This window comes from Brachionichthys hirsutus, unplaced genomic scaffold (assembly GCF_040956055.1).
Source record: "Brachionichthys hirsutus isolate HB-005 unplaced genomic scaffold, CSIRO-AGI_Bhir_v1 contig_696, whole genome shotgun sequence".
NCBI classification, from domain to species: Eukaryota; Metazoa; Chordata; class Actinopteri; order Lophiiformes; family Brachionichthyidae; genus Brachionichthys; species Brachionichthys hirsutus.
In genome coordinates, this window is record NW_027180387.1 from 5,664 (window position 1) to 31,383 (window position 25,720).

General features: G+C 44.1%; 2 protein-coding genes across 3 annotated transcripts; both read right to left on the minus strand.

The window, feature by feature from the left end:
• Nucleotides 1–514: 514 nt before the first annotated feature.
• Nucleotides 515–11,347, minus strand: LOC137914443 (growth hormone receptor-like). The gene is made up of 9 exons (XM_068757994.1): nucleotides 11,227–11,347; nucleotides 4,759–4,888; nucleotides 4,235–4,404; nucleotides 3,735–3,916; nucleotides 2,966–3,119; nucleotides 2,784–2,874; nucleotides 2,444–2,513; nucleotides 1,386–1,603; nucleotides 515–1,274 (listed from the first exon to the last, which is right to left on the minus strand). The coding sequence occupies exons 1-9, from the start codon at nucleotides 11,336–11,338 to the stop codon at nucleotides 515–517; spliced, it is 1,887 nt and encodes a 628-aa protein (XP_068614095.1). The 5' UTR covers nucleotides 11,339–11,347.
• Nucleotides 11,348–22,693: 11,346 nt separating this feature from the next.
• On the minus strand, nucleotides 22,694–25,684 carry LOC137914441 (F-box only protein 4-like). Of its 2 annotated transcripts, none has more exons than XM_068757991.1 (7): nucleotides 25,538–25,684; nucleotides 24,872–25,137; nucleotides 24,520–24,740; nucleotides 23,863–23,938; nucleotides 23,593–23,768; nucleotides 23,248–23,468; nucleotides 22,694–23,162 (listed from the first exon to the last, which is right to left on the minus strand). In XM_068757991.1, the coding sequence occupies exons 1-7, from the start codon at nucleotides 25,682–25,684 to the stop codon at nucleotides 23,067–23,069; spliced, it is 1,203 nt and encodes a 400-aa protein (XP_068614092.1). In that variant the 3' UTR covers nucleotides 22,694–23,066. The 2 variants fall into 2 exon arrangements, with proteins under 2 accessions (XP_068614092.1, XP_068614093.1); XM_068757992.1 differs by having other exon boundaries at nucleotides 23,863–23,944; nucleotides 25,538–25,669.
• Nucleotides 25,685–25,720: the final 36 nt, after the last annotated feature.

Consider the following 25,720-nt stretch of genomic DNA (forward strand, 5'->3'; position numbering starts at 1 on the left):
TTTTCTCCTTCAATTAATGCTTTTTTCAGTATAAAAATATATCACTAGTGAAATGCGTAAAAGCTGACATGATGGAAATAAGAAATAGACAAATATAAAATAAGCCACAACTGTGCAGCAAAGCTCTTCTCTGTGTGAAATATAGGACCACAATGTGCTTTTCTTCCCCAAATCAATCACACGGCGACATTTCACAGCCTGACTGCCCGCTTTAACGCAATCAGAGGTGTAATGCGCCAACAAGGAGGGCAAACTGTGCAATTGGCTTGCGGTGCTTATATTTGGCTGCCTTCAGCTCACAGCATGAAAGGAGAAGCTGTAAAAAGAGTCAACAATCAACCCCGCCCTTTCAGCACATTCTCAAAAATAAATGCGGTTTCTTCCCACCCACACTGGGTGCTGTGTGTTATTTGGTTTCCAGCAGGAATAAAAAGGAGACAAGGGCATTTGTGAACGGCAAGGGGGAAATCCTGGACAATCTTACCACCCTAAAGGTCTCGTTGGCATTGTCGTTTTAAGGCGAGAGGTTCCCCAGCAGGTCTGGGGTGATGTACCCGACAGGCATAGCAGGTAGGGTCTTAAGGGGGTGCTGTGGCTGGCAGGGAGGAGGGGACTGGTGGGGAGGTGGGTTGAGGAGCAGACTGTGTTGACTGTCCACCTCCTGTACTACCGTGTAGTCTGCAACGGGGGCAAAAAGCTGTGGTTGGGGAAAGTCAGGAAGAACGTAAGGCGACTGGTTATCCTCCGGCGTGGCGGTAGGTTTGGTCTCCACTGGGTCAGGGTGGATAGTTTGATAGCCCTCCCCAGGGATAGGGGCGCTAGGGGGAGTGCTGATCTGCTGGACGGTGCTCTCCGTGGTGTAGCTGCCTTCTTCCGGATCCACGACCAGCAGCTGAAAATGTAACTCCTTCTGCTTCTTCTTCTTCTTCTCCTCAGTGGGCTCTTTTGCTTTCTTTTGCGTTTCTTCCTCTGTGGCCGAGGTGCTCTCTCTTCTGAGTTGCTGACCAGGGGACAGTACCACACCTCCAGAGGGCATCACATTGCTGACCTGGGCATAGAAGTCTGTGTTGACCCATGTCTGGGGACCTGCAGTTTGGGTTTGAATGAGGGGTCCATTTCCTCCGTCCGGAGATGGGGATCTTTCTGCAAAATCGAAGGACGAGTCTCTGAGCTCGGGTTGTCCTGGCAGCAGCGTGGACATCAACATCATTGTGTCTTGGTCTGCTAAATCTGGGTCATGACAACTGGCCTGGTCAGAGTCACCATTAGGGAAGCTGGGGGGAGAAATAATCAGGAGCATAAAGAGGGGAAGAATGAGTATTCATATTTGTGAAGCCATCTGGCAGCATGAAAACATGGCTTTTACATATGAATCGGTACATTACCTGATAGCATCCGAGGACCCCGTGTTAAGGTGGCGGCTTACAGGTTGGGGCAGACCCAGTAGCCTCTGGGTATCTGAGCCCTGGTTCTCATCCTTCTCTCCAGCATCGGCATCCACCTCGATGAACTCCACCCACGGCTCGTCCTGGTAGAAATCCGGGGCATATCTCGGTATGTCTCCACCACTCAGGATGAAATTTACTTCGTTCAGCTTCCCCTTCTGAGAATGCACACATTGATAAGTGTCTCATTAGGATGCACAAAATCATGTAATAACAAAACTCCTGCCTTTGCATGTTTTCTTTACGATATTGTGACATTTCAGTAGCAAATCCAAGACCCTTTGTGTTTCACTTTGTCATGAAACAGCAGCTCTGTTATTATTTTTTTCCCTATCAGATTGAGGTAAAGAGGTGAGTTTGTTCTCTTGTTTTGCTAAAAGCAAACAAGCATTATCTGTCAATAATACTCCCCCCACCCCCACACACAACAAAATGGTCCTCCTGTCCTTGTTTACCATCACAAGGCAGGATCTCCTGCTTTCAAATTATTATCGTTTTTTTCATAGTTGATACAAATTATATAAGAGTTTACTCATATGGATACCTAGCTGCGTGTGGTTTAATAAACATTGAATTAAAATAGAAATGTAATTTTAAAAATCCGTTTTATACAAGACTTTATGCTGCACAATCATTTTTTATGGGATGACGAACAATGCTCAATACCTTATGTCAGCTTGCACGAATTACTGTTGTTCATAATTTCACTTTTAGGCAGTAAACCACATTTGTGTGTGTAAGCCTGAACGATATTCAATTTATGCGATTTCAAAATTACAATACAGAGGCTGTTATTTTCTTAAATAAATACGCAAGAAGTAAAAAGAAAAAACGGTTTTGACAACTTTCGCTTATTTAATACTGAAAAAATACAGACGGAGAACCACATACGTGTAGCCAATACACAGCTCAGGGTCAAAAACATTACTGTATATTCACATAAGAAAAATCAGACACAAATCCCAAAATAGGCAGAACAACAGCGAGCTTGAACGCACCTTCAACAGGTCTGAATCGATGCCTTTAATTTTCGGAGCAGGAACTGGTGGCAACAGAATCATCATTAATCTGCAGGAGAAGGGAGTTCAGGAGAGGCGGACTCACATACTTTTCATTTTGCGTTTAAAATGTAGTTATACTTTATGCGCTCTCCGATTGCTTTTCTCGTTGTACGTGTGTGTGTGTGTGTGTGTGGAAAAAAAAGGCAACACTGCAGCTGCACAATGTGGACATTTCTAAAACTCCTCTCACACTCATGCTGCCATCGTTAGCACAGTGGAGGTTGAATGTGTTTTGGATATGAAGTGTGTATGTGCATGAGGGATTCTTTTTTCCTACCTGTGCTGTTGGGAGACGAAAATGAGTATGATGAGCATGATCATGCCCATAACCCCAAAGGCAAGAACCAGTGTGAAAGGAAAGTCAGACTCTGAAAAACAAGATGAAAGAGAGCTCATCGTTGTCATGACTGTAGATGCATTAGCAAAACATTGCTCGAACTCGCCCGCCGTGAATCTTACCTTTGCTAGGAACGTCGGTCACCTGAATGAAGATGGATTCACTGAACTCTCCAAACTTTGTGAACGCTAGCATCCTGCAGTGAATGTGCACTTCATACTCGAGTCCTATTTGCAGGCCGTAGATCGTCTGCATGGTGTGTGGCTGCATTTCCAACTGAAAAGAGAGAGAGAGAGAGAGAGCGAGAGCAAAAACACAGTGAGTGAAACAAAGAAAAAAGGAATTGTGTCATGTTTTAATCAGAAAATGAATCATAAAGTTAACAACGACAACTGAAGCTGTCTGGAGCAGAACCGCATCTCAAGACAGCATTTTTTAACATTTTGTATTTGCACAACCTTTTAAAAATTGTAATAGTTCCATTATCCTGAGGACATACTGTTATCGTGAAGGGCTGTATAACAGGATCCAAGGTTGAATTTGTCAGAGTGGGAAGGAGTGAATATGGAGCCTGTTCAAGGTCCCATGGCCTCTGACCTACAGATCCCTCCCATCACTTCCTTCAGAGGGGATGTGTTTTCCCAGAGGGCCTTGCTCGGGCTTCCGCTGCCTTGCCAACAAGGCTACGCTGCATTTTAACAACAAGTGTCCAAGAGGGAGGAGGATGGAAGCACAGCACCGTGCCTGTTTGACCTACCCACGATTTACTATAAAGACGGGGCACGACTGTTTGCATTCGTTTTTGCACCTGTTTTTGTCGCGTTTCAAAGTACATTTGAGCATAAAACCACAAACAGGGAATTTAGGATGAATACAAGAACAAAGACTCACTGCTTCCCAGCTTGTGGTGGCATTTCTCTCTCGGTACTGGATCTCATACTCTACACGCATCCAGCCTGTTCTAACATCTGCAGTGGGCGGCGGCTTCCAGCTGACCATGACATCATAACTCAGCCCGGAGGGACTTATATTCAGAAGGGTCCAGTTAAGAGACACCGGTGGGTCAGGACGCACTGCCAGGAAGAGGGGGGGGGGGGGGGAGTTCCATTGGAGCAGAATGAAAGATTTAAATCAAAGCTTAGCTTATCATTGTAACTAAATAAATAGCTTTCAATGCACTTGATCAAGTGCAGAAGAATGAATAAATAAACATGACTGAATATGGGGTGCAGATGGCCCAGGAGAGATGGTGTCTTTTTTTCTGTCATCTCACAGTGCATGCTTCTCGCTGTCTGAAATTTCTACATGTGGAAGAAACACAAGCAACGAGCCCACCTGAGATAGTCCTCCCCCAATTTAGTGGACATAAGAACCAAATGTTCGTTACTAACCGATATTCTCCAACCTGAAGCAGTCGTCCTCGCCGAAGTAGGTGACGTTGTTCCGACCGCGGAGCTGCATACAATAGGTAACCCAAACCGATGTGTGGTTTACATCGAAGAAGCACTCCCTCCTTGAATGGATGTACTCTGGACACTCCCTCCATTTGCTGGTGGGCGAGCTGATGGGTGGAAATAATGAAGGAAGAAAGAGAGAGAGAGAAAAAGAAGAAATTAAGGGTGTAGGATTTTTCCCATGAACCACACACTTGGGAAAACAGAAGATGTACAGTAATGCCACCTTCTCAATGGAACATGGCCCCTGTCAGACTGAGTGGCAAAGCCAGCTGGGAAACTAGGAGTGAAAATAACTGTTATCTAACTAAAGGCTGGACAGTGGATCTTTACATCTCGCCAAACTATAGAGACACGTAGGATTGCAGCAGTGACATCTGTAGTTGCATAAAACCCCACTGAAAAGTCTTACGGGTTTTTAACGTTTCAAAGCTGGCATGGAAATGTAATGTCTCGCTCACTCTTTCTTCAGGAAGAACACCCTGAGGGCTCCGGGCTCGGACAGGTCGGTGACGTTGCCCGGGCTCCACCAGCATCGGAACGTCGCCTGGTCCCTCGATAGGCACTGCGTGAAGTGAGGTTCCGAGGGAGCTGAAAGACGGTGAGAGCAAATGGAAGAACGCGGATCACTTCGATTTATCGAAGCGATATCACAATGAACCCCCACTCGCATCAGCATTTCTTCTGATAAACGATTCAAATAGCAGACAGTTTTTCACAATAGTAGCAGTATTACGAGCAGGAAACTGCAATTCGTTAAGATAGGAATGTAATGCATAATAACTCGATCAACTATCTGTTTCCCATCAATAATATGTGCCAGTTGAGCGCTTGCAGTGCTGTGCACTGTCTTCTCGTCATACTTATCTGCATCTGATGTACTCATGCAGTTTGAAGTACTTTACCTTACCGACACAAGCATGCGTGTCTCTGTGCAACTCATTACACTGATTTATTTTAAGTCTGCAAGCTGCCATAAACCAAACACACAGCTCTGGAATCAGTGAGGCCAAGAATTTCAGCTTCCAGGAGATGAGACTTATCTAAAGTCGAGAGCTTCCGTTCATCTAAAATTGACTTTAGTCGTCTGTGAAGCTGTGAAACAAATAAATATACGACTTGGAAAGGCTGGCACATCAGTCACCATGCCTTAGTTAGCCCCACCCCGAGGCCCTGACTCAGCCCTTTTCTGCCTCCCTCCGGGCAGCCTGCCACTCCTCATTACAGATCGCCCCCCTCCCCCCCTCGCTCTCCTGTCAGAGGCCAATTTCTCATCTAGCTGAGAGTTCCAGAGTTTGGTGCAACCATAAATAAGCAGCTGCAGTTATCATTGATTTCTTCTCCACCTGCTCTCCTCCAGCGGTGTCTGCAGCATAAATCTCACAAAGACCCAGAACATAAAGATGCTTCACAACACAGAGCAGGGATTTAAAGACGTGCCGGAGCGACGCTCTGCAAACGTAGCGAGGCTCGGTCATAGGCTAGGCAAGCCTTGCATTTATATACAATAGGAACACTTGTAATCCCTGCACTGACTCACTGACTGCTGCTCCACCTCACTGTAAAAAGAGAAAGCACAACAGCAGCGTGAACACACATCTAACCACAACAAAACACAAATACGCCCAGAATGCAGCAGAGCAGTCTGAAAATACTCATCATTTATTCAAATGGGGGGGGGGGGGGGGCAACAACATTACTTTAATTACTTTTTCTGCTTTCTATTTGACAGCAGTGAAACTTCATAATTCATTGCATTCCTATGCCACTGACAGCTAGATATTGATTGCCTGTCGTGCATAGGCTGGTAATGTTGTCGCAAGGCCTTGCTCCCTTATCTGTAGACGCACTCTAATGTATCCAGTTTAACTGGTGGAAGCTGGATCTAGGCTTTACCTGCCACTGCAATGATCAGCAACTGAGAGCCTTTGGCGAGAAGAAGCAATCTAATCGTGTGTTTGTTTATGTGTGGTCACGCCCTGAAATGTTTAGATGCATCTGTTGGGCCTTGTGGGCTTCGTGTGCAGCTGAGGGTCATCGCTGGTCCACACCTAGCAGCTGGGAGACCATTATGTCTGCCTCAAGCTGAGCCTTCCGGGGGTGTAATACTCGATCACACAAGGGGGGGGGGGGACAAGCAGATTTTTTACATTTATTGTACTGTGAACTACCTGCAATATTTCGACCTGAAAAGTTCAATTTGAAAAGATTACAACTCCGTTTTCCTCATTTAAATAAAGTGTTGGTTCGGGTGGGACACGTGCGCCTCAGTTATTTAGGTTTAAATCCACTAGAGTACAGCTGACAGTAAGTTAACACTGATGTTAATAATGCTTCAAAAGGCTGCTAAAAGCAGGGAGGGGATGTAAAGAAGAAGAAAAAAGACTCTTTCAGCTGACAAATATTGACACATCTCAGAATATGCTGTCTTCACACACAAGCCACTCCCTCAGGGTTCAACGGTGGGTCTGTTCAGGTTCTTTTTATACAAGCTAAAGGATCTTAAGATCAGACACAAAGTCAGTTCTCCCTGTTGGGTAGAAGGAAGTGTCCCTGATGTGTTACCATTTGTAACAACCAGCTCAGTTCAGCACAGAAATAGCTGGGAAGACGAAAGGTTGAATGGTGCACACTACTCTGAATCTTCCGTAGAGAAAGGGGACCTTTCACAGCCGTTGCAGTTCTACATCAGAGGGTGTGTTAAAATCAGACGCACACAAAATTGTTAAAAAAAAACATACAATTCCATAAATAGACATTTCCTTCCCTCATCCTACATGAAGAATGTTGTCACTCGTATCCTTTACTTGACTACCCATTACACGATGCGTGGTATTTCCTGTCTTCTATTAGTGCAGAAGGCCCCTGCTGCTGGAGTGCCGTCTGGACGGAGGAAGATTTCACATCAATTGCTGATTTTCCTGAGTGTAAAGCACTTTGATTGATTGATTGACTGATTTTGCTTTTAGAGGATTACATAAGTGATTATCTGTTACTTTCGGACTGCGAGTCCAGTTCAAGAGTGCTGTGCAGAATTCAGGGAGTGGTTTTTTTATCTTATTTTTTGCTTGCGTTACCATGGTGTTCCATATCACAGATAAATACAGAAGAACAGAGACACATAAACACACCTAACGTGAACTCTGAGTGTCTCTTCATCTAGGGTGCAGCACATAATGGATTTGATTTGACTTGATTGCCCTGTGTTGGGTGAGAGCACACACACACACACCGGGATGCTTAACAGTAGAACCTGATGTCCCTGAGCACTTCTCTCAACTAACTTGTACTCTGCCTGCTGACAAAGGAAACGCAATAAAAAGACACTGAATGCTCGATTGCCACGTATTCATCCCAACGTGTAGAGTAAAACGCATCTTCATGGTAATACTATCACACAAATCAACAGCTCAGGCTTGGTTCATGTCTATATAGGAGGCAAATACTTCTTGTGAACATTTATTACGTTCTTTTTTTTAATAGGTAATCTTAGGCAGCAACGTTTGACTGCCTTTGCAGCACCCATCCCAAATGATCTGCAGCACCAAGACTGTTTACATGCATTTATTTACATGTGGAGAAATTAACAAAAACTAGACTGAAGATAAGAAGATTAAAACCTTTAATCAGAGCTTCATAGTGGAGACTAAAGATCAAGTCAGCAGGTCATGTGGCACAGACAGAGCCAGAAATGATGGTGAGAAAGGTGAGATACTGCAACATGATACAGTACAAACAAGGGAGTGGAAACAAGTTATATAAATAACTGGTAACACACGAGAGCTTGTGCCTTCAAAAGATAAACCGACAAAGATTTTCAAAGTGCCATTGTCCAGTTGTCTGAATGTGTTCTGCCTTTCCTCCCAGTTACACAATGGGTCCTGTGGTGTTTCTTCCCTGTTCTGGATCACAGAATGACAATGGCTCAGTCCATCCCATCCCCATGACTCCGTTCACCACTTTGAAATCTAACAGCATTCTTAGGTCACAGCAAGGGACTATTGCCAGAGCGAGCTAATGATGTTAAGCTCCTCTAATGCAATTACAGTTTATGACATCAGCTTAGTTATGTCAAATTATTTCTGGGGTGTCTGGCTTGACAGCATGGACAGCGTGTGAATGCTGCTTAAAATAATTGTTTTATGTGGGTCTTTTTTTTTATTCCTGCACCGGTTTTCCAGCACTCCAATCTGGAGGCATGTCAACCATTTACTGTAGGTTCTACACTGGTTATATATTGAACATGGATTAGAGCACCAAACAACCACTTAAAAAGGTTGAACTATCCTTAACGTGAGACATCATAGCTCACACAAGGCACCAACTTTGCTGCTCAGAGCAAATACGCCCACTGTTTGTCTTAGAAGCAGATGTGGCTGCCAAATGGAAACCTCAGCACTTTACCGCTGGTTCCCACCTCTGTGGCCAAAAACACGATCAATCTATGGGCCTTCAGACGTGCAGTCAGACGCTCAGGAAAGCTTGAGGGAAGAACTGAAAGTGTGCCTGTTTGAGGACAAATGAAGACAAACAAACTACCGCAGGCTATGATCGCTCTGGTAAGCCTTAAAATACATAGGAGTGACTCCAAACTTCTGCTCTTGGCTTGTTATGCGGCTGGTGCTACAACAGGCCTAAAATACTACAGGCCCAGAATTACCCACAGCATTTCTGGTGGATTCTGCTGAGTCCTGAGATAGAACAGCCAAACGGCTTTAACAAGACTAAGAGGACAATGTTGACCAAGGACAACATGCACTGCAAGTTTGAATGATATATGCAACCAATTAGATGCGAGAAATTAGAGAAATGTTTCCGCTAAACGTACAAAGAGCCCATTGCAGAGTGGAAAGCCAGTGTCAGGCCTGGGGTTTATACAGTGGAAAGGTTAAAAAGGCACAGACTGTTTTGTATTTGCTTATGTTATCAGTCGCTCCTTTGTGATGAAGAAAGCCAGGGCTGGACTGCCATGATGCCATGGTTGGAACAGGAACCAACAGTGATCCCAAGCAAAAGAAGTGAAAGGATCTTTTTTATGATCCAAAATGTTTTGAAGTTGGAACAAGAAAAGATACCGAATTAGCTATTGTGATTTGTTGTAGTTTATAGTAACCTGAGACTGAGTGCAAAGACTGAATGAGGAAAACTCTCTTGTTGGGGTTCCATGACATGAAAAACATTTTTGATCCCCTACCAATTATGCCTGACAGGGAATACTGAGGAAACCGTGCCAGTCAGAGTATCCGATGGTTTGCCTGTCTCAGAACGTATCACCAAGAGATACACACTTTGTGAGCAAATACAACGTCAAAAGGGGAAAAGACATGGAACTTGCATGCTTTACTTATCAATTCACTGTGCAATGCAGACACATTGGTTTTATAAAGACACAAACATACCCTGTGACTGCACACACGGCCCTGTAGGTCCAGCCGGGATGTATGCGTGGGCAGCTGGCTTGCCGCATTCATCAGTGAATACACAAGTAAGCGACTCTACAGCCATCACTCAAACACAGCCATTATCAATGTGCAAAAAGGCTACCTGAGTCAGCAGTTAATGGGGGTTGTGTGTGTTCTGCGCTGTGGTTGACTGGTAAATTAGTCACCGCTCCAGCAGCGCTTTGTCCTTGGGTTCAGGGCTGTTCAGCTTTGCAAAGAAGACAATAGCAATGAAGAAGTCACTCACAATACCTTTCTGATATCCAGCCTATTGTTGTCATCACTATACAAATAGAGTGGAACCTTGGTGGTCGAACATAATACGGTCCATAATATTGTTCAAAAACCGAAGCTACACAGCTTCGTCAGTAACTGCTGATCTTAATGCCAACGTTAACCATGACTGCTTAATCCACTTACAATGTTGACACGGATCTACTTTGACACTCTCGAACAACAAACAGGAGAAAGGTTGATTAACAGCATAAGTATTTTTGGCTGCTTCTGTACCAGCACTATAATTATTTTCATTTGAAAAGGCCAAAATGAATGTAAAATGAGAAACCGCAGCGGTGAAAGAACAGCGCGGTCGCTCCGTGAAACACTTTCATTTAACCGCCGCTCTGAAGATTCAGTGCCACATCGATTTTCCCGAAAACTCGACTTAGCCAACTAATTGTTGGTGAAGCTTTTGTTTTATTATTTCATGACCAGTCCATTTTTTGAATGCAGGAGTCTGGGCAATCGACCACAAAGAGGCTTTTGTTTTCAGAGGCTTTTCTGACAGAGCTGTTTGAGACAGAAATGAGGGACGCTGTCCTGCAGCATCTGTTTGCTATTTTGACCAAAGACTGTCACAGATATTTCATACAAGTGTCTGGGAACTCCGTTGACTTGTGGAAAAAGGGAATAATATGGGACCTTTAAATGAGTCCTGTGGCTAAGGTTGCAGGGCTGCACACGTTAACCCATCTCCAGCAGGAGCGGCTTCACCCGCTAGAGAGGAAGATGCTAAATCTCAGCATTTTAATTCCTATTTTGCCAATCTACAGCACATCAAAAACAATTTTGAGTTGCAAATCAAAGTAGAATTTTATCTTCTTTTCCCTCATGACAGTTCAGTGACAGGTGGATTAGCTGGCTGAACATCCTGCGACATCCTGTCCCTGGACTTTGACAGAGAAGACGTCACCACATATTTACCTTAGCTCTATTGATCACCATCCTGTTTTACCAGCCAAACCAGGAAAATGTGGCGTTTGCTCAATAGCGAACATTTCTACATATATCTGAGTAAACACAGCATTCTGCAACAGATGTCTGACATAAGATGTGATAACAAGTGTCAACAGCGTGTCGAGCAAAGAACCTGAATCGCATTTGTTAATGTTTGATGAGCTCCAAGTAGAGGGGCTGATAAACGGAAGAATTATTTGTCTCGATCGATTCCTTCTGCTTCCTTGCCCTGACGTAAAGCAGAAAAATCACCTGTCGTTGTCATCTGGTCCCAGTTCATCAGAAATGCAAATCCAGGGGTAGACAACCAACCCAGCGAGGAAATCAGGAGGAGCACAAGCCTGGAGGGCGATGGGGCAGCCATGATGCTGGGGAGAGGGACCAAAGACAGAATGAGCGAGGGAGACATTATTACCAGTTTGATTCCATGATGAAAACCCTCCTTCTTTCACATCTCGCTGCCTCCTTTGCTCGTTCTTTCGCTCTTTCCCCCCACGAGGAGGACCGATTGAGATTTGTGAATTATTCTTTTAGCTGCAGTTTGTTAGATCTGACAAAGAACAGGGCGTCATTATTGATCACGTTTGGTTGATCCTGCAGTATTTGTAAGAATAAAGTTCGACACATCTTTTTCTGTGTATATATGATCTGTCTGCAAATCCAATCCAGGCCCATCAACCTTATCTACAACAAAAAAAGATGTGTCATGCGATGGCTGTTCCCTCATTGTGATCGCCGGTGCTTTTCGTGAGCCTCTGGTCTCCCTCCCCTCACCATCCTGGTCCCGATCACTAGCCTTGCATTAGCCATGTCAGCCCTGTCCCGTCTTCACCATCCTTGTTTCAACACCTCATTTTCTTCCCCCTGGGCTTTAACCATTATCCACCCCATCGGTTTTCAGTTCTATTTTCCATTCAACTTTTTCAGTTCAACTTTTATGAGTCCTCTTTGTTGAGTCATTGTTTCTGTGGTTTAGGCATGTTACTCCAAATAAATAGCGAATTGATCCTGTCTGTTTGCGGTCTCCAACACCTGTGTCCAAAGTCTCAGCTCACCTTGTGGCAATATTGTTTTAAAGTGTATGTGGTTTGCGACATAATCTTTTGCAGTCTATAAGGTAGTGTTGGTGGACAAGTTCTAGCAGTAAAGACCTACTTCTAAATATAGGCTTAACTTTCTGTCTGCACCCTTTGGCTATTTACAGCGTTGTCTCCACAACAACTCTCCCAACAACCCCAAATGTAGAGGCTATGTTTCTGAGGGAAACGCTGGCACCATTTCCCTCAGATCTGGCGCAATCTGAGGACCTTCAACCCGTTTAACTATAGTGTGCAGCAGCACACTGGATTCTTTTGTGTCTTGTGGGGAAAAGATGTTTGGTCACTAGGAATAGTAAGCAAAAAAAAAAAAAGAATGTCTTCCAGAACTGCAACTTTCACAAGCACAAAGCAGCCACACAAAGGCAGCCACCTTTAGGAAGAGCGTTGCAAGAAAATGTCTGGGCAAAGTTCACATGGCTGTTCGTTTAACACCGTCACCTGCTTCCAATAAGAACAGCTGCCGTCTGTTTACTTTGGATTAGGTTTGCTGCAGATGTCATCCTTTCTTAAGTTTGATTGCCACAAAAACAACCTAATGTAGTTTTCCTTAAAGCAACGTTACACAATGAAAGGCTTATTGGCAGAGAGCCGTCAAACAGTAGGCTCGTCTGACTTGACTAAAATTATCCATTAAATCAATTATTGCTCGTTTTCTGCAAGTGACATGTTCTGCCCTTGTTTCCTTGGATTTCCTCTGACCCTTTCTGTCTCAGTCCCAAGATTCGAAATCCATCAAAAGTCCTAGCTTTTCTCCCTCTACAAAAGCTGAAGCACCATTATTTTTAATTATCTTAATAACCCTCAGATGAGCACTTTCAAACCAGCCGTCTTTGTAACTCGGACAGGGTTTGAAGTTGTTGGTTTTTTTCCCCATAGTCTTTTCTTCAAACATTTTCAATCAGTTGAAAAGCTAACCGTAAAAGACGCCTAACATCACCGCCAATATGTGGCCTCATGTTACCCTAACATTGCCCCCCCCCCCCACCCCCCATTTTAAAGTTGTGGCAAGGTTTGCACTTTCATCTTGATTACTTCCTCCCATCCCTGTCCTCTCATTCTTTACAAGCTGTTACACTCACAGGAAGGTGACATAAGCCAATCAGCATAGAGGGAGGGTCAGCCCAGGCCCCCTGGGGTCTCTTGGTAAACATTTAAAGCCTCTGTGGTCAACGCCAGCCCCCCCCCCCCCACCCTACCTCTGCTCTAAATTTCACACAGGCACACACATACATATATATACCTTGGCCCTTCATTGCTCTTCCATGCTGCCTTGTTTCCTCTAGTCTCTAATAATATGTTTGTTCAAAAGCAAACAAGATAGAGGGGGGGGGGTAGGACTAGAGGTGAGGATAAAAGGGTGGAGCTAAACAAAAAAAGTGTATGGGGTGAAAGGTCACATAATCATGTTAGTCTAGTTGCAGCAGAGAAGCATGGATTCGTTTGGGTCATGCATTTTACTGCTGCTACAATCTGCGGCAAAAAATTATCACAAAAAGAGTGTGATTTTCCTTTTGAGCCTAACCACCTATTTGACTTTTTAAAAACTGAGATGTTTTTTTTCTCTTTCGTTTTCTTCCAGTATCTTCGCAATGCTCATTCCAATTAGTTTGAACCTCAGGAGTGAGGCTGACGCTGTAAATGCACCTTATCAGTGCCTGAAGGAAGAATCCAAGCTTTTAATTTAGCTTGAACCATTAGTGAGTGCATTCCTGATCTTTCATGCCTTTCACTCGCTCACTGTCTACTCTGCATTATGAACCTTTTTTTTCTGTAATGCCTCGTTCATTGCAGTCTAATGCTGCAAATACCCTGATGGTTAAATCTAAAAGTGCTTATCCCATCTTAAATTACCATATGATCCCATCACATCGTTATTGGCCTTTTCCAGGTTGTCCGTACTCACCTGTGCTTCGGTTTACTTTATTTTGGCTGTGTTTCTCCCGATTTCAGCACCAGCCCATCAATTTTTAGTATTGTTATCCTTATCCTGGTTTTAGGCTGTGTTTTGTTGTTGTTGTTGTTTCAAGTTCCGGATTCCAGTCGGCCCCATAGTTATTTCTGTTCATTCTTTGGTAGTGTTTTTGTGTTCACTTTGCCTGACGCCTATCTGTCATTGCAATCTTAAAGCAACAACGTGAAAACTACTGAGCCCTCTGAAAAGCTGTATGCTTGTAGACGGTAAAGTACAAAAAATTATTGTTTCAACACAATATTTCAAAATGATTGAGTACGTTTGCAAAAATGTGTCCAATGTCCGTCAGTTAGGCATCTCAATAATTACACAAGAATTATGCAAATAGATTCATGCCTCTTACCCGCCCCTTAGCCTCAAATATCTTCTGTAAAATCAACAGTATATCAGAGTAAACATAATGCAGACTTCGACATGAGTCAGCATGTTACATCAGAGATGGTGAGGAAGAGTACACAGAGTCAGAGCAGCTCCACCCGCTGCTGCTAAGGGGCATTTGACAGTTGCTTTTATGCACATTAATCTAGCGTTTGCATCTGTGTGTGTGTGTTGCTGGAGAGGCTTTGCGTGTAGAAACAGGTTGCATTTTTATCCTGTGTGCACGTGTGTATGCTTTCAGGCATTCAGATCTGGCTACTAGATGGCTCCAGTGTCTCTGACTCTTATTTCATAAGCGAGAGTGGAAAACTCCGAGTCAGCACGCTGGCATGAGAAGAGCCTGTGCTGGAAGCAGATCAGCAACACATCTGCAAACCCTCCAAACAGTGGGGAGCAAGCGAACGAAAGAATAACTACTTGTGCCGACAGATGTGTATACTTGTGAGACAAGTATACACTTGTGAGACAAGTATACACGCATGAAACAAGAAAGTGCAAGGAAAAGAGTCCTGCATTGACAAAAAGGTGTGTGCGCGGTTCAGATCTGAAATTAGGGTCTTAGTGGAAGCTCTGCTTTGCAGCATTCCCCACAAGTGACTGTGTTCGCAGAGGCGTGCAGCACTTTGTCACAGAACCAAAGCGGTCACGTGACATTCTGCCCACAAAAATCTGTTAATAATTTCAAACTAATCGGAATTGAGTAGTCACATGTGGACTAATCCGGATTTCGGTTCTCGTGATTTACCACATTCATAAGGTTGTAGATCAAATGCTATATAAAAGAATAGTAATTGATCTGAAGCCACCGCAGAGGAGGGATGTGAGGGGAGCACTGCTGTAAAGTTAAGAGATCAATAATATAAATCAGGGGGGGGGGAAGCTAACGCTTTGGAAGCAAATTCTGTCATTGGTTTTATATATTAAAAAAAACCTGATCTGGTTTCAAATCCGACCAGAAAAAAGGATGCCTGCAACTTTTCTGTTTTCATAGTAACATAAATACTGACCTAATAATAATTATTTTGCATGTACGGAATAAACACAAGTGTTTATTCCGTACATGCAAAATCGACTACAATAATCATAAAAAACATTTTTTTTAAGCAGCTGCACTCGTCATGTCGTCCATAGTAATAAAAGCAAGCAAGAAATATTGACCGACTGACAAACACGCCACAGAGAGCAACAATACTTCACATTACTGCGTGGAATAAGCAGTTCTCCCGAGTTTTACTACCCGGACTTGCTGCACGCATTCAGTCAGCCTCGAGTCTCTGGAAGTTTGACGTCGAGCAACAGGCTTTACGCGCACTAACACTTTGTGTGCAGCGCGCAGCCTGCAATGTAATATAATAGTCCAGCATGCAATCACGCAGTTTCAGTGATCACCCCCCCCCCCCCCCCCCCAGGTTGCGTCTAAACCGCGGAGTTCTGTCAAGAAAGAGTATGCACTTTACAAAACATGAGCGCACTTACCCGGTACGAAGTCTCCGTAAAAGCGCGAGGACGGAGAAGATCGACTTTTCACAAGTTGGTCATCTGACGTTCCAGCGAGACGAGAGCGCGCGGACACGCACGGAAAGTCCTGCTTTGAGATCTGTCCGATCAGAACTGCAGCTTTTCTGTTGCCTGTTTCGTCCTCGCTGCGTCTCACCCAGTGCGCGTTTCAAATGGCGGTGAAGCGCCCTCATCCGCCAACAGTAGTCGCATCTACCCCAGACGATCCACGGAGACGCAGAGTGGCCACGCCGAACTTCCAGAATAACTCCCCCCCCACACCCCCCACTGGCGACGGAGCGCCCAGCGCTCTCAGGTAAAAGCCAGTGCGTAACGGAGGAGACGGCGAGCAGTCACTTTATCTACTAAGGAAGGGAGGCATACATTTACAATGTGGCTAAAACACGCGCAGAAATACTTGTTAAAGTGACTAATACTGCATTACGCATTATATTAATGTTCAGAAGTCAACTCTAATACCGTTTGAACGTTATTGTTCAGTTGTATTGATGACAACATGAAATGTTCGGCTGTTTTCTCCTTCAGTGAGTTATTGTATATTTATTATATTATAAGGCAGGGTTTTTTTTTGTCAATCACTTCATTGACAAATGAAGTGATTCACAAAGTTTCATTGAAAAGCGTGGGACCGATTTCAGCCTGTCAGTTTCCATCACCGCTGTTGGACTGGCAGCAAATAGCTTGATTAACCAGTATCTTTGAAGTCTGGTCCCTCTGATCTTATCTCCAAAACGTCTAACATTCGCTGTCCCTCTTATTGGCTCATATCTAATCCTATCCTGTTCACTCCTAGCTTCACTTCTAGCTCCGCCTCCTGTCTCTTCCTTAGAGACACTGTCTCTAAGCCGTCCATCATGGCTGTCCTCACCACTGTCTTGTAGACCTTCCCCTTCATCCTCGCTGACACTCTCCTATCACAGAGCACACCTGATGCTTTCCTCCAGCCTGCCTGCACACGATTCTTCACCTCCTTTCAACATTCTCTCCATCACTCTGCACTGTTGACCTGAGGTACCTGAAGTCCTCTACCTTCTTCACGTCTATTCCTTGCAGCCTCACTGTTTCCCCTGAAACCTTCTCATTTACACACACGTTTTACTCCTAATGCAGCCTCATGGGTGATGCGGTTAGCAGGAGCTAACGTAGCATTGCCAGTTTCTCCCTTGTGCCGCTCTCAAGCCCGGATAAATGCAGAGAGTTGCGTCAGGAATGGCATCCGGTGTAAAAAAGACAGCACAAACGTCGCCATTGTTACTAAAATCTGAACAACTGTAATATAATCTCCCGCAATGTCAAAACGAGATCCTGAAACAATCATTAGTTGTTTCTGAATATCGATGCACCCAGAACACGGCACATACTTCCCCACTGCGGTAGTGAGTGTGTAATATGTTTTAAAAGCTTCTATACAGCATATCCTGACTTGTTTGCGCATCGTTCTGAAAAATATATTCAATTTGATTGCAAGTCACAAGAATGCTGTTGCTCCTATTTCATAAACATGAATCGGACCTTTGCGTTCATGTTTGTTTCTTTTCCATGGGACTATTTGACTATTTATAGCGAAGACACTTCTATCTATCTACCTACCTACCTAAATGAATAGGTTCCACTGGACCACCTCCCACCGTCCCTCCTTCTCGTACTAATGTGGAAACTTGAACTTGTAGCCTGCGCCGTACGTAAGGTACGCACATATAAAAGCATCCTGAAAACAACGCAAAGCGCCAAACAGACACGCGAAAAGGAAGCTGTAAACCTAAACATGTTATATCGGGCAGTAACCGAAGATCGCTAGATCGAAACCAGATGACTGAACAACATTTAAACAAATAATATGCCAACTCTGCCTGAAAGGGAGTAGGAAGAAGAAAACGTATTTAATCCCACCCCTATTTCTCATAATATATAAACATAATAAACTGCACTGTTACAAACTACAAAATATATCAAACAACAAGAGATTTTATGATTTTGCAGAATACAACAAACATGAAACAGTAGATAAATAAAAAAAGTGCTGTTTTTTCCCCTTTCCTTTCATTATGGTGTTACCAAGGGTAACAGATGACTGTTTAAACAATCACGCTAACATATACCAGCAATGGTAATGAACATATACCAGCAATGTTAATAAACATATACCAGCAATGGTAATAAACATATACCAACAATGGTAATAAACATATACCAGCAATGGTAATAAACATATACCAACAATGTTAATAAGCATATATACCAGCAATGGTAAGGAAACAACAAGCACTAATAGAAAGTACAGATATAACTTCAAGACCCTCTGTCTGTAAACCAGATGTCTATATAATAGCTTAAATCAGTGAATACACAAGAATCATACTAAGATAAACACACATTGGCACGGCGTCGTATGTAATATCTCAGTTAAAACATGTTGGAGCGCACAGCCATTATCCTTGAGCCAGTCGCACTCTGCAGAGCAGGGAACCAGTTGAAGAGCCTGGAGCAAAAAAAACCAAACAACCCACTCCGGTTCGTGATGGATAGCAGCTCTGAAACCAGAGCAAAGATGAACGGTCTTATTTACATGGTCGGATGTAAATATTATCCAAGAGATAAACAGGCTAAATGCGCCGACAGGGATGGGGCCTGGCGCCCCTTCATTTCTTGTTGAAGTTGTATTCTTTTATTTTTTGGGGTCAGGCATGGCACTAATGCACAATTGACTTGACTTTGTGACGCAAAGAGAAAGAAATGGGAGTCGCTCCGCCTGCGCTAAGATGAAGCATCCCCGTCTCCTTCTGGCTCCCGCCAGCCACACGTTATAGCATGGCTCATGGCAGTGCGAATACAAACACCCAAGTGGAATGGGGTGTGGTGGGAGGGGGGGGGGGGTCTATAATTGAACCATGTTATATGGAAGCGTGTGGACGTGTCGTATAGTAACCATCTTTGTCCTGTTACCTCTGCCGATGTTTGTTTGTCTGTTTGTACTTTGTAGAATTACAACACAGGAAACTTGTTGGGGGGGGGGGGTTGATCATAAAAACAGGAAAGAACCCGTATAATTTTGGAGTGAATCCAGATGTAGGGCAGGTCCAGAATTTTTCTTTCCTTCTACCCTTTGAACATTATGAAACAGGGACCAGTTTAGCCAGTTGCACATAATCTGCTTGTTTGATCCCCATGAGGTTGCAATAAGGCAAAAACAGGGCTGGATCCATGAAGCATTATTATCATTGCTTCCTGAGGGAAGACATTTTATTTTCATGGTTGCTGGATTTTGAATTCTGTCCTAACTTAATATAAAGGGAAGGCCAGGGTTTGACAGAGATAGGCCTTCCTAGATTCATGCTTCAACAAAAGGAAAACTCAAGCAATACCAACTTGCTCTAAATGTACGTCCTTTTAGTAGACTTGGGATGCTTTGACCACACATACACTCACACGGACAAATAATTTATCTGTATTTATTGAGCCCTGACCACGTCCCTGTGGCGGTCAGCTATGGGACAGGGAGTTCTGATTGGAGGAGAGTCTGGGCGTGCATTGAATTAGTTCCTTTGTTATGGAATACTCATTCCTGTGATTGTGTGCGCTGAGTGATCATGTGAACCGATGCTGTATTAAATGTGACAACAGAACAATGCAGCTTGATGCCACTGGGCCTGCAGTGGGAGCTCTTGATGTGGGTCCCTTCCTCATCTACACCCGCTCGGTGAACATGTCGTCGTTATCGTCGTGGCGTTGTTTTTGTTGTGCTTTTTCACTGCAACTGTACAACAATCAATATTTAAAGATAAGGCTGGCTGTAGTCTATAATTGCTGGATATGACAAGAACATAACCAAAAATCTTTGACTCTTTCTTGAGCATATAAGGACGGAATCTAAAATTAAATGATTCAGCCTGAATCATTTCCTTTAACAGCAGCTCCGAGCAAACATTATTTTCTGAAGTAAACAGTTTATTTATTTAGGACTGCTTTTGGATTTAGTGTGCCGTTGAGAGTTTGCAGCAAGGGAACTTTGTATTCAAACAGTCCACAGGGCCTAAATTCAAACTAATCTACAGGCGCTGCCTGTTTTACTGCCTCTGATAGGCAACTTCTGGGAATGCACTGTCATAGAAAAAGCTTATCCCCCCCCCCCCCCCCCCCCCCCCAACTTGCCTTTCATCTTTCTGTGTTTTGTGTTTGAATAAATAAGCCAGAGCCATCTTAAAAGGATCCGATGGAACCGTGCTGTGAGGGTTCTAAAGTCTAGAAGATTGTAGACTAAAGAGAAGCCAGCCTGGATGAGATTAGTGCATGGAATGAGTCATTCACAATTAGAGGCTGATAGGAAATGCCTAATTATTAAAGATGGATCTGAGCTGGAACTGGAAGAAGCTCCATCTGGATTTACTTGTGTTTGTGAAACTTAACTTGCCATCAAAAATAACATTCAAATTCAATAAAGCCATCTTATATATACTGTATGTATGTATAACAACAGGAGGGTGGGGAGAAGTAGGTGGAATGGAAGTCATGAAGTGGGGAAGGAAATTGAAGTGAATTGATGAAATTGCTTGGGATGAGTAAAATCCACAGAGTATCAGCGGGAGCGCTCCACAATGCGCAAAACAACACAATTAAGAAGGACGCTTAGCCTAATCGCTGAATGCATCATGCAAATTATGCATTTATTTATTTTTTTAAATGCCTGCTTTATTGTTACTTGTTCTCATAGAATACAAATCAGGGACTTAACTTTAATAAAAGGAGGATAGATTGAAGAGAGCGGGATGAAACAACCAGTGAGGAAGAGCGGTGGCAGAAGATGGGAGATGAGGTCTGAGAAAGACAGTCAACAGCTTCGGCTCCGGCTCCGGTGTTTACTGCGTTTAACCCCCTGAGCTTGTTTTTTTTTTAGTTCAGCAGGTATTGACAAAGCGACAACAACTACACCTTGGATTAAGTGGCTGGCACTTTGCGCTTTACTTTATCTGTAGCCACTTGGATCATTACATCCACCCCCACTCTTTCAATTCCTCTATCTATGCAGATCTCACATCAATGGTGATGAAGGTTCTGCCCCCACCTCAAACTAAAACATTGTTAAGATTTTCAACAATGAACTCACACCCTGGCAGCACAGCTCTTTAAGCAGACGACTGGGGGGGGGGGGGGGTTGTTCTTGGCGATATCCTATCCCTGAGGCCCGCTTCGATTGTGTAAGACAAGAGGCAGCTGGAGGCCTGGTTCACGTTCAGCATTCCCAAACATGGCCCGCCCCTACCAAACTCCAGCGCCACCGTGATGTAAGGAGCTTGTGCAAATGAAAGTTTGTGAAAGCATCCTATACGAGAGATCTGGCTCCAAACCCGTCAGTTTTTTATTTTGTTGTTGAACGATTGTCTCGTTTGTTTCTGCATTTTATTGTTATATCTACTCATGTATCTGAGCAACCATCTACAGTTTGTAGTTTTTATTCCTCCTGTTGGTTTGTTTTTTCCTCTTCTCCATACACTGGTGCATAGTTAATCTTCATCCGTGTGATACAGATGAACGTGATCCTCTGTATTACTGATGGTCCTTGTTCAGTCTCTGCCTCCATCAGGAGCACAGAGTATCACATCATTGTCCAATAGTGGCACCTACATCCCGCCTCTAAGAACAGCTTTGCATGATTTATATGCTATACCCTTGTTGGATAGTCTGTGTAAGCACGTGTTTGCATGTGCGTGCGCACACACACACACACACACACACACACAATGTAGGAGGATGATGTGGAGGGAGGACCAAAGAGACGGGCGTCCTATTTACAGAGAACAGAGATGTGTTGAGATGAAAATTCAGATTTCATTTTACCCCCCCCCCCATCAATTCTGATCATATTTCAGGGACTACAAAAAAGGACCATTCTCCTCTCTACCAGTAGTCGGCTCAGGTCAATGCATGTAAATTACACGAACCATGGTCCTGTTGTAAATCTGTACATCCACGAAAATTACTGTTGAGATTAGGGCACCTTTTTTTTTTTAGTAAAGGTGTGTGGTTGCTGGGAGGGGGGAGGGGGGGTCAGAACAACAGCAGCCCAGTGAAACGCATTATCCTGTCATCCTTACATGCTGCCATTATATATAACACTGCTGCCATCAAGCAGGCGCCACAAATGCAGCATCAAACACACAAACATCATTTAAGGGCTGCATTTACTGCTTTACAAAGTGACAGTATGTGCCGATGTTAAGAGAGGCTCACGGGGTCTAGAACGTGTGAAATGTGCGCATGAGTCAGAAAGAAAAGCAAGTTAAAGAAAACTTGACTTGCATGCAGTTCTGTCACATCCTGGTCATTTAACAGACATTCAAGAGCAAGTTGTGAGTGACTCTTTCACCACAAGTAATATATATATATATATCTGAAATATTTATAGAACTAGGTAGCAGTGCGGATGAGATGCAAACTCATCACGTGGCAACACACACACACAATTTCGCGAGGCCAATTCACCTGAGCCGCATGTTTCTGGAGGTGGAGGAAGTCGGAGAACTCGGAAAGAACCCCATGCAGACGAGCGCAGAACATGAAGGTGTTGGGTTCAATTCCTTCCTTATGGAGATAAGGACGGAATTGAACCCGACACCTTCTTGCCGTGAGGCAACAGCACAACCCTGACTGTGCTTCCATCCCAGCCGCCACAAATAAACGATACATAACATCATCAAAAGTAAACATTTCTTCATGCCATATACAAAGAAATGAAGCACAAACTAGTATTGGTTGTAATAATATTTAGTCATGTGAATCATATCTTTGCAACACAGTTGCCCCTTTGGAAAGAAGACACCTCATTGTAAAAAAAAATATGCAATCAGGATTCCCAGAACAAAAACGATACATTCTGCAAGTAAATAAAATACCTTCAACACGATTTTAAGATACTAGCAGAACATCAACATGTCCATGAAACAATTTAAATCATGTCAAGCCCCTTTGATGATAAACTGAAAACCGGGTCTCTTGTCAGTGTCCCCTGCTCCAGGCGTTGATCTCGTAGCGCTCATAGATAAACAGTGCATTACTCAGGAAAGTGTGTTACAGAGAGTCTCGCTGCAAGGATGGCCCATCAGTGAGGCCTGTTGGTTGAGCTCGTGTGGTCACCGGCTGCCAGACAGTCTGACTCCAGAAGTTCTCAGCAACCAGGAAAGACCATCCAAAAGGCCTGACAGGGACAGTGCAACTGTATCCTGCACCTGTAAGAGAGACATAAATTCAGGTTTAGATGTTCTCAGACCAGCTGGATGAAGCCTTTCAGGTGGTTAAACCTAAGCCAGTTACCATCCAGGGGTTAACCAGATGGGGCAGGCCGAGCCTCTTTGCAATGTCAACACACGGAGTTCGACTTCTTGCCCTCTTTTTGTGGGTAATAATTTGCAGACTCGCTGGATCGGCTGCTTCCGGTTCTTCGTGGGAGATACAAGAGAGAACAAGCAGAGGCTTGGAACCATTGGCGACACTCAGCACAGCCCGGATCTGGGCCACCTCAGACTCCCCCTCACCTGTTCAACGTAAAGTTTCATGCAAATGTTATCCTCTGATGGTTTAAATAACTCAAAGTACACGAGACAACAGGGTTGGTAGCAGCGGTGCAGACGAAGAAATAGAGCGGTTCTCTTATCTCACCTCTCCCAGGCTCTGCATTGGCTACGTAGATGAATCCGTCCGCCACCTGGCACACTTGCTGAACTTGAGGAGCAGGGCTGTAGATTGGGTAGCCCGAGTCATCTGTTCCTTCAAAGGTAAACAGTCTATTTTTGGCGCTCCACTGCTGCAGAAATCTGCCTCTTTCCCTTTCTGCCCTGCATTAAGAGTTGAACGACTTCAGCCTTATTAACGGGAACGCTCGGGGGGGAACAAAGAACAAAGGACCAGCTGCAGGGACCGAACGCTCACCTGTTGGTTGTGTACAGGGTCAAGATATTGAATTGGTGCTTGTTGTTGAACATGTAACTGATTCCGGACCCGATACCTTGAACTGGAAAAAAGGAGAGAGGGGTTACATTGTCTTTGTCAACTTGTCTATTTGAAAGGCTTGTGGGCTGATACTGCCACCTACTGGAGGTGGAAAAAATACATTTGCAACAAGTGAGGAAGCTCATTTCATTTTCCAACCGCTTTGTCTGGGCCAAGCTGGAGCCTATCCCAGAAGTCAATGAGCGAGAGGCGGGGTACACCCTGGACAAGCCGCCAGTTCATAACAGGGCAACACACACTCACACCTACGGGCAATTTAGTGCCACCAATCCACCTAAGCTGCATGTTTTTGATGGTGGGAAGCCAGAGAACCTGGAGAGAACCCACGCAGACACGGGGAGAACATGCGAACTCCTCACAGGATTCAAACCCGCGACCTCCTTGCTGTGAGGCGACAGCACTTACCACTGCGCCGCGGCCGCCGCCTCAAGTGAGGAAGCTTTCTTTTATTTTTCTTATTGAATTTATGCGTGATTGGCAGGCAGGCACCTTTAGAATCAACCATTCAGGAAGGTTCTGGGCATACTGTTGATGAGGAAAGGATTAAATGTCACTTATCTTTGCCCATCATCTCACCATTTGTCTGTCTGTGTTGATCGTCTGCCATAGGAAGAATATCTCGGGCATGAACGAGCCTTCCAACCAGAGAGACCTCCAGCTGCTCCAAGCCAGGGCCAAACATGGCATAACGCGGCTTGGCAGAGGCCACCAGAGACTGAAATAACGAGCTCACAACCTCATATGCTGACTGGGAAGGAACCCATTGTTGTCTGCAGGATGGGAAGCCTTTCAGGTATCTGGTCACAGCAAAAAAAAAAAACAGAACAGCGGTAAAATATTCCTACCTGACAAATTTTAACCGGATGGTCTCGATTCAGGACAGCAGTATAAAAAAACAGGTCACAGCTCGCAAGAAAACGATACCTACTCTGTCATGTAGTCGCATTTTGAGTCTGTCCCTTTGTCTGCCCCCTCTTTTCTATCATCCGCACGCTCATCTTCATTGATTAGTGGCGCATCCAATTTGGGCATGGTCACATGATTGATGGAGGGCCAGTACGGCATGTCCCTGAGCAGGAAGTACTTCCATAGCAATGGATCTCTGACCAAGGCTCTCCAGTAATGACTGGTGGCTCCCAGGCAGAAGATATCGGCAGGAGACAGAAAGGTCAGTATCAGGAACTGTACCTCCACCTGAAGGATGAAAAACGTGATCCCCCATTAGTATAAAATAGAAAAGGTAACAACAATCTGGTATTTCCCAAATATATCTCTACTGCTCGGCCTCCGTTTGGATATTTAGGTTCTGTTGTCTGAGACTTTACTAAACTGGGGTAATTTAATACTTTATATTTTATAATAAACTCAAATATCAGACTTGGGAAGCGTAACGCTTTATGTAGTAGGAAAGGAAAAGCAGAATATTTCCCTCTTAAATAGTATGAAGTACAATAAATGAATCAAGTATGAAGTCTGTACTTGTACGTTTAATTCCGACTCGACGTTGACATCTTCAGGTAGTAAAGAAGGAATTCTACAAAAGTAGACTTTGGGCATTTGAGAAAAATAAAAGTTGTGTTTGTATTTGTCTCACCGGCAAACCATCCAGAAATCCAAGCTCTTCTCGCACGTCAAGAGGCTTCGAGTCATCGTTGACAACTTTTCGGAAATATTTCTCTCTGAACTGCTGGAGTCCGCAAACAACGACAGACATTTTGAGCTGCTGCGTCTCTCCTGCCATGACTTCAGATGGGAAAAACCAACGTTGAGACAGACG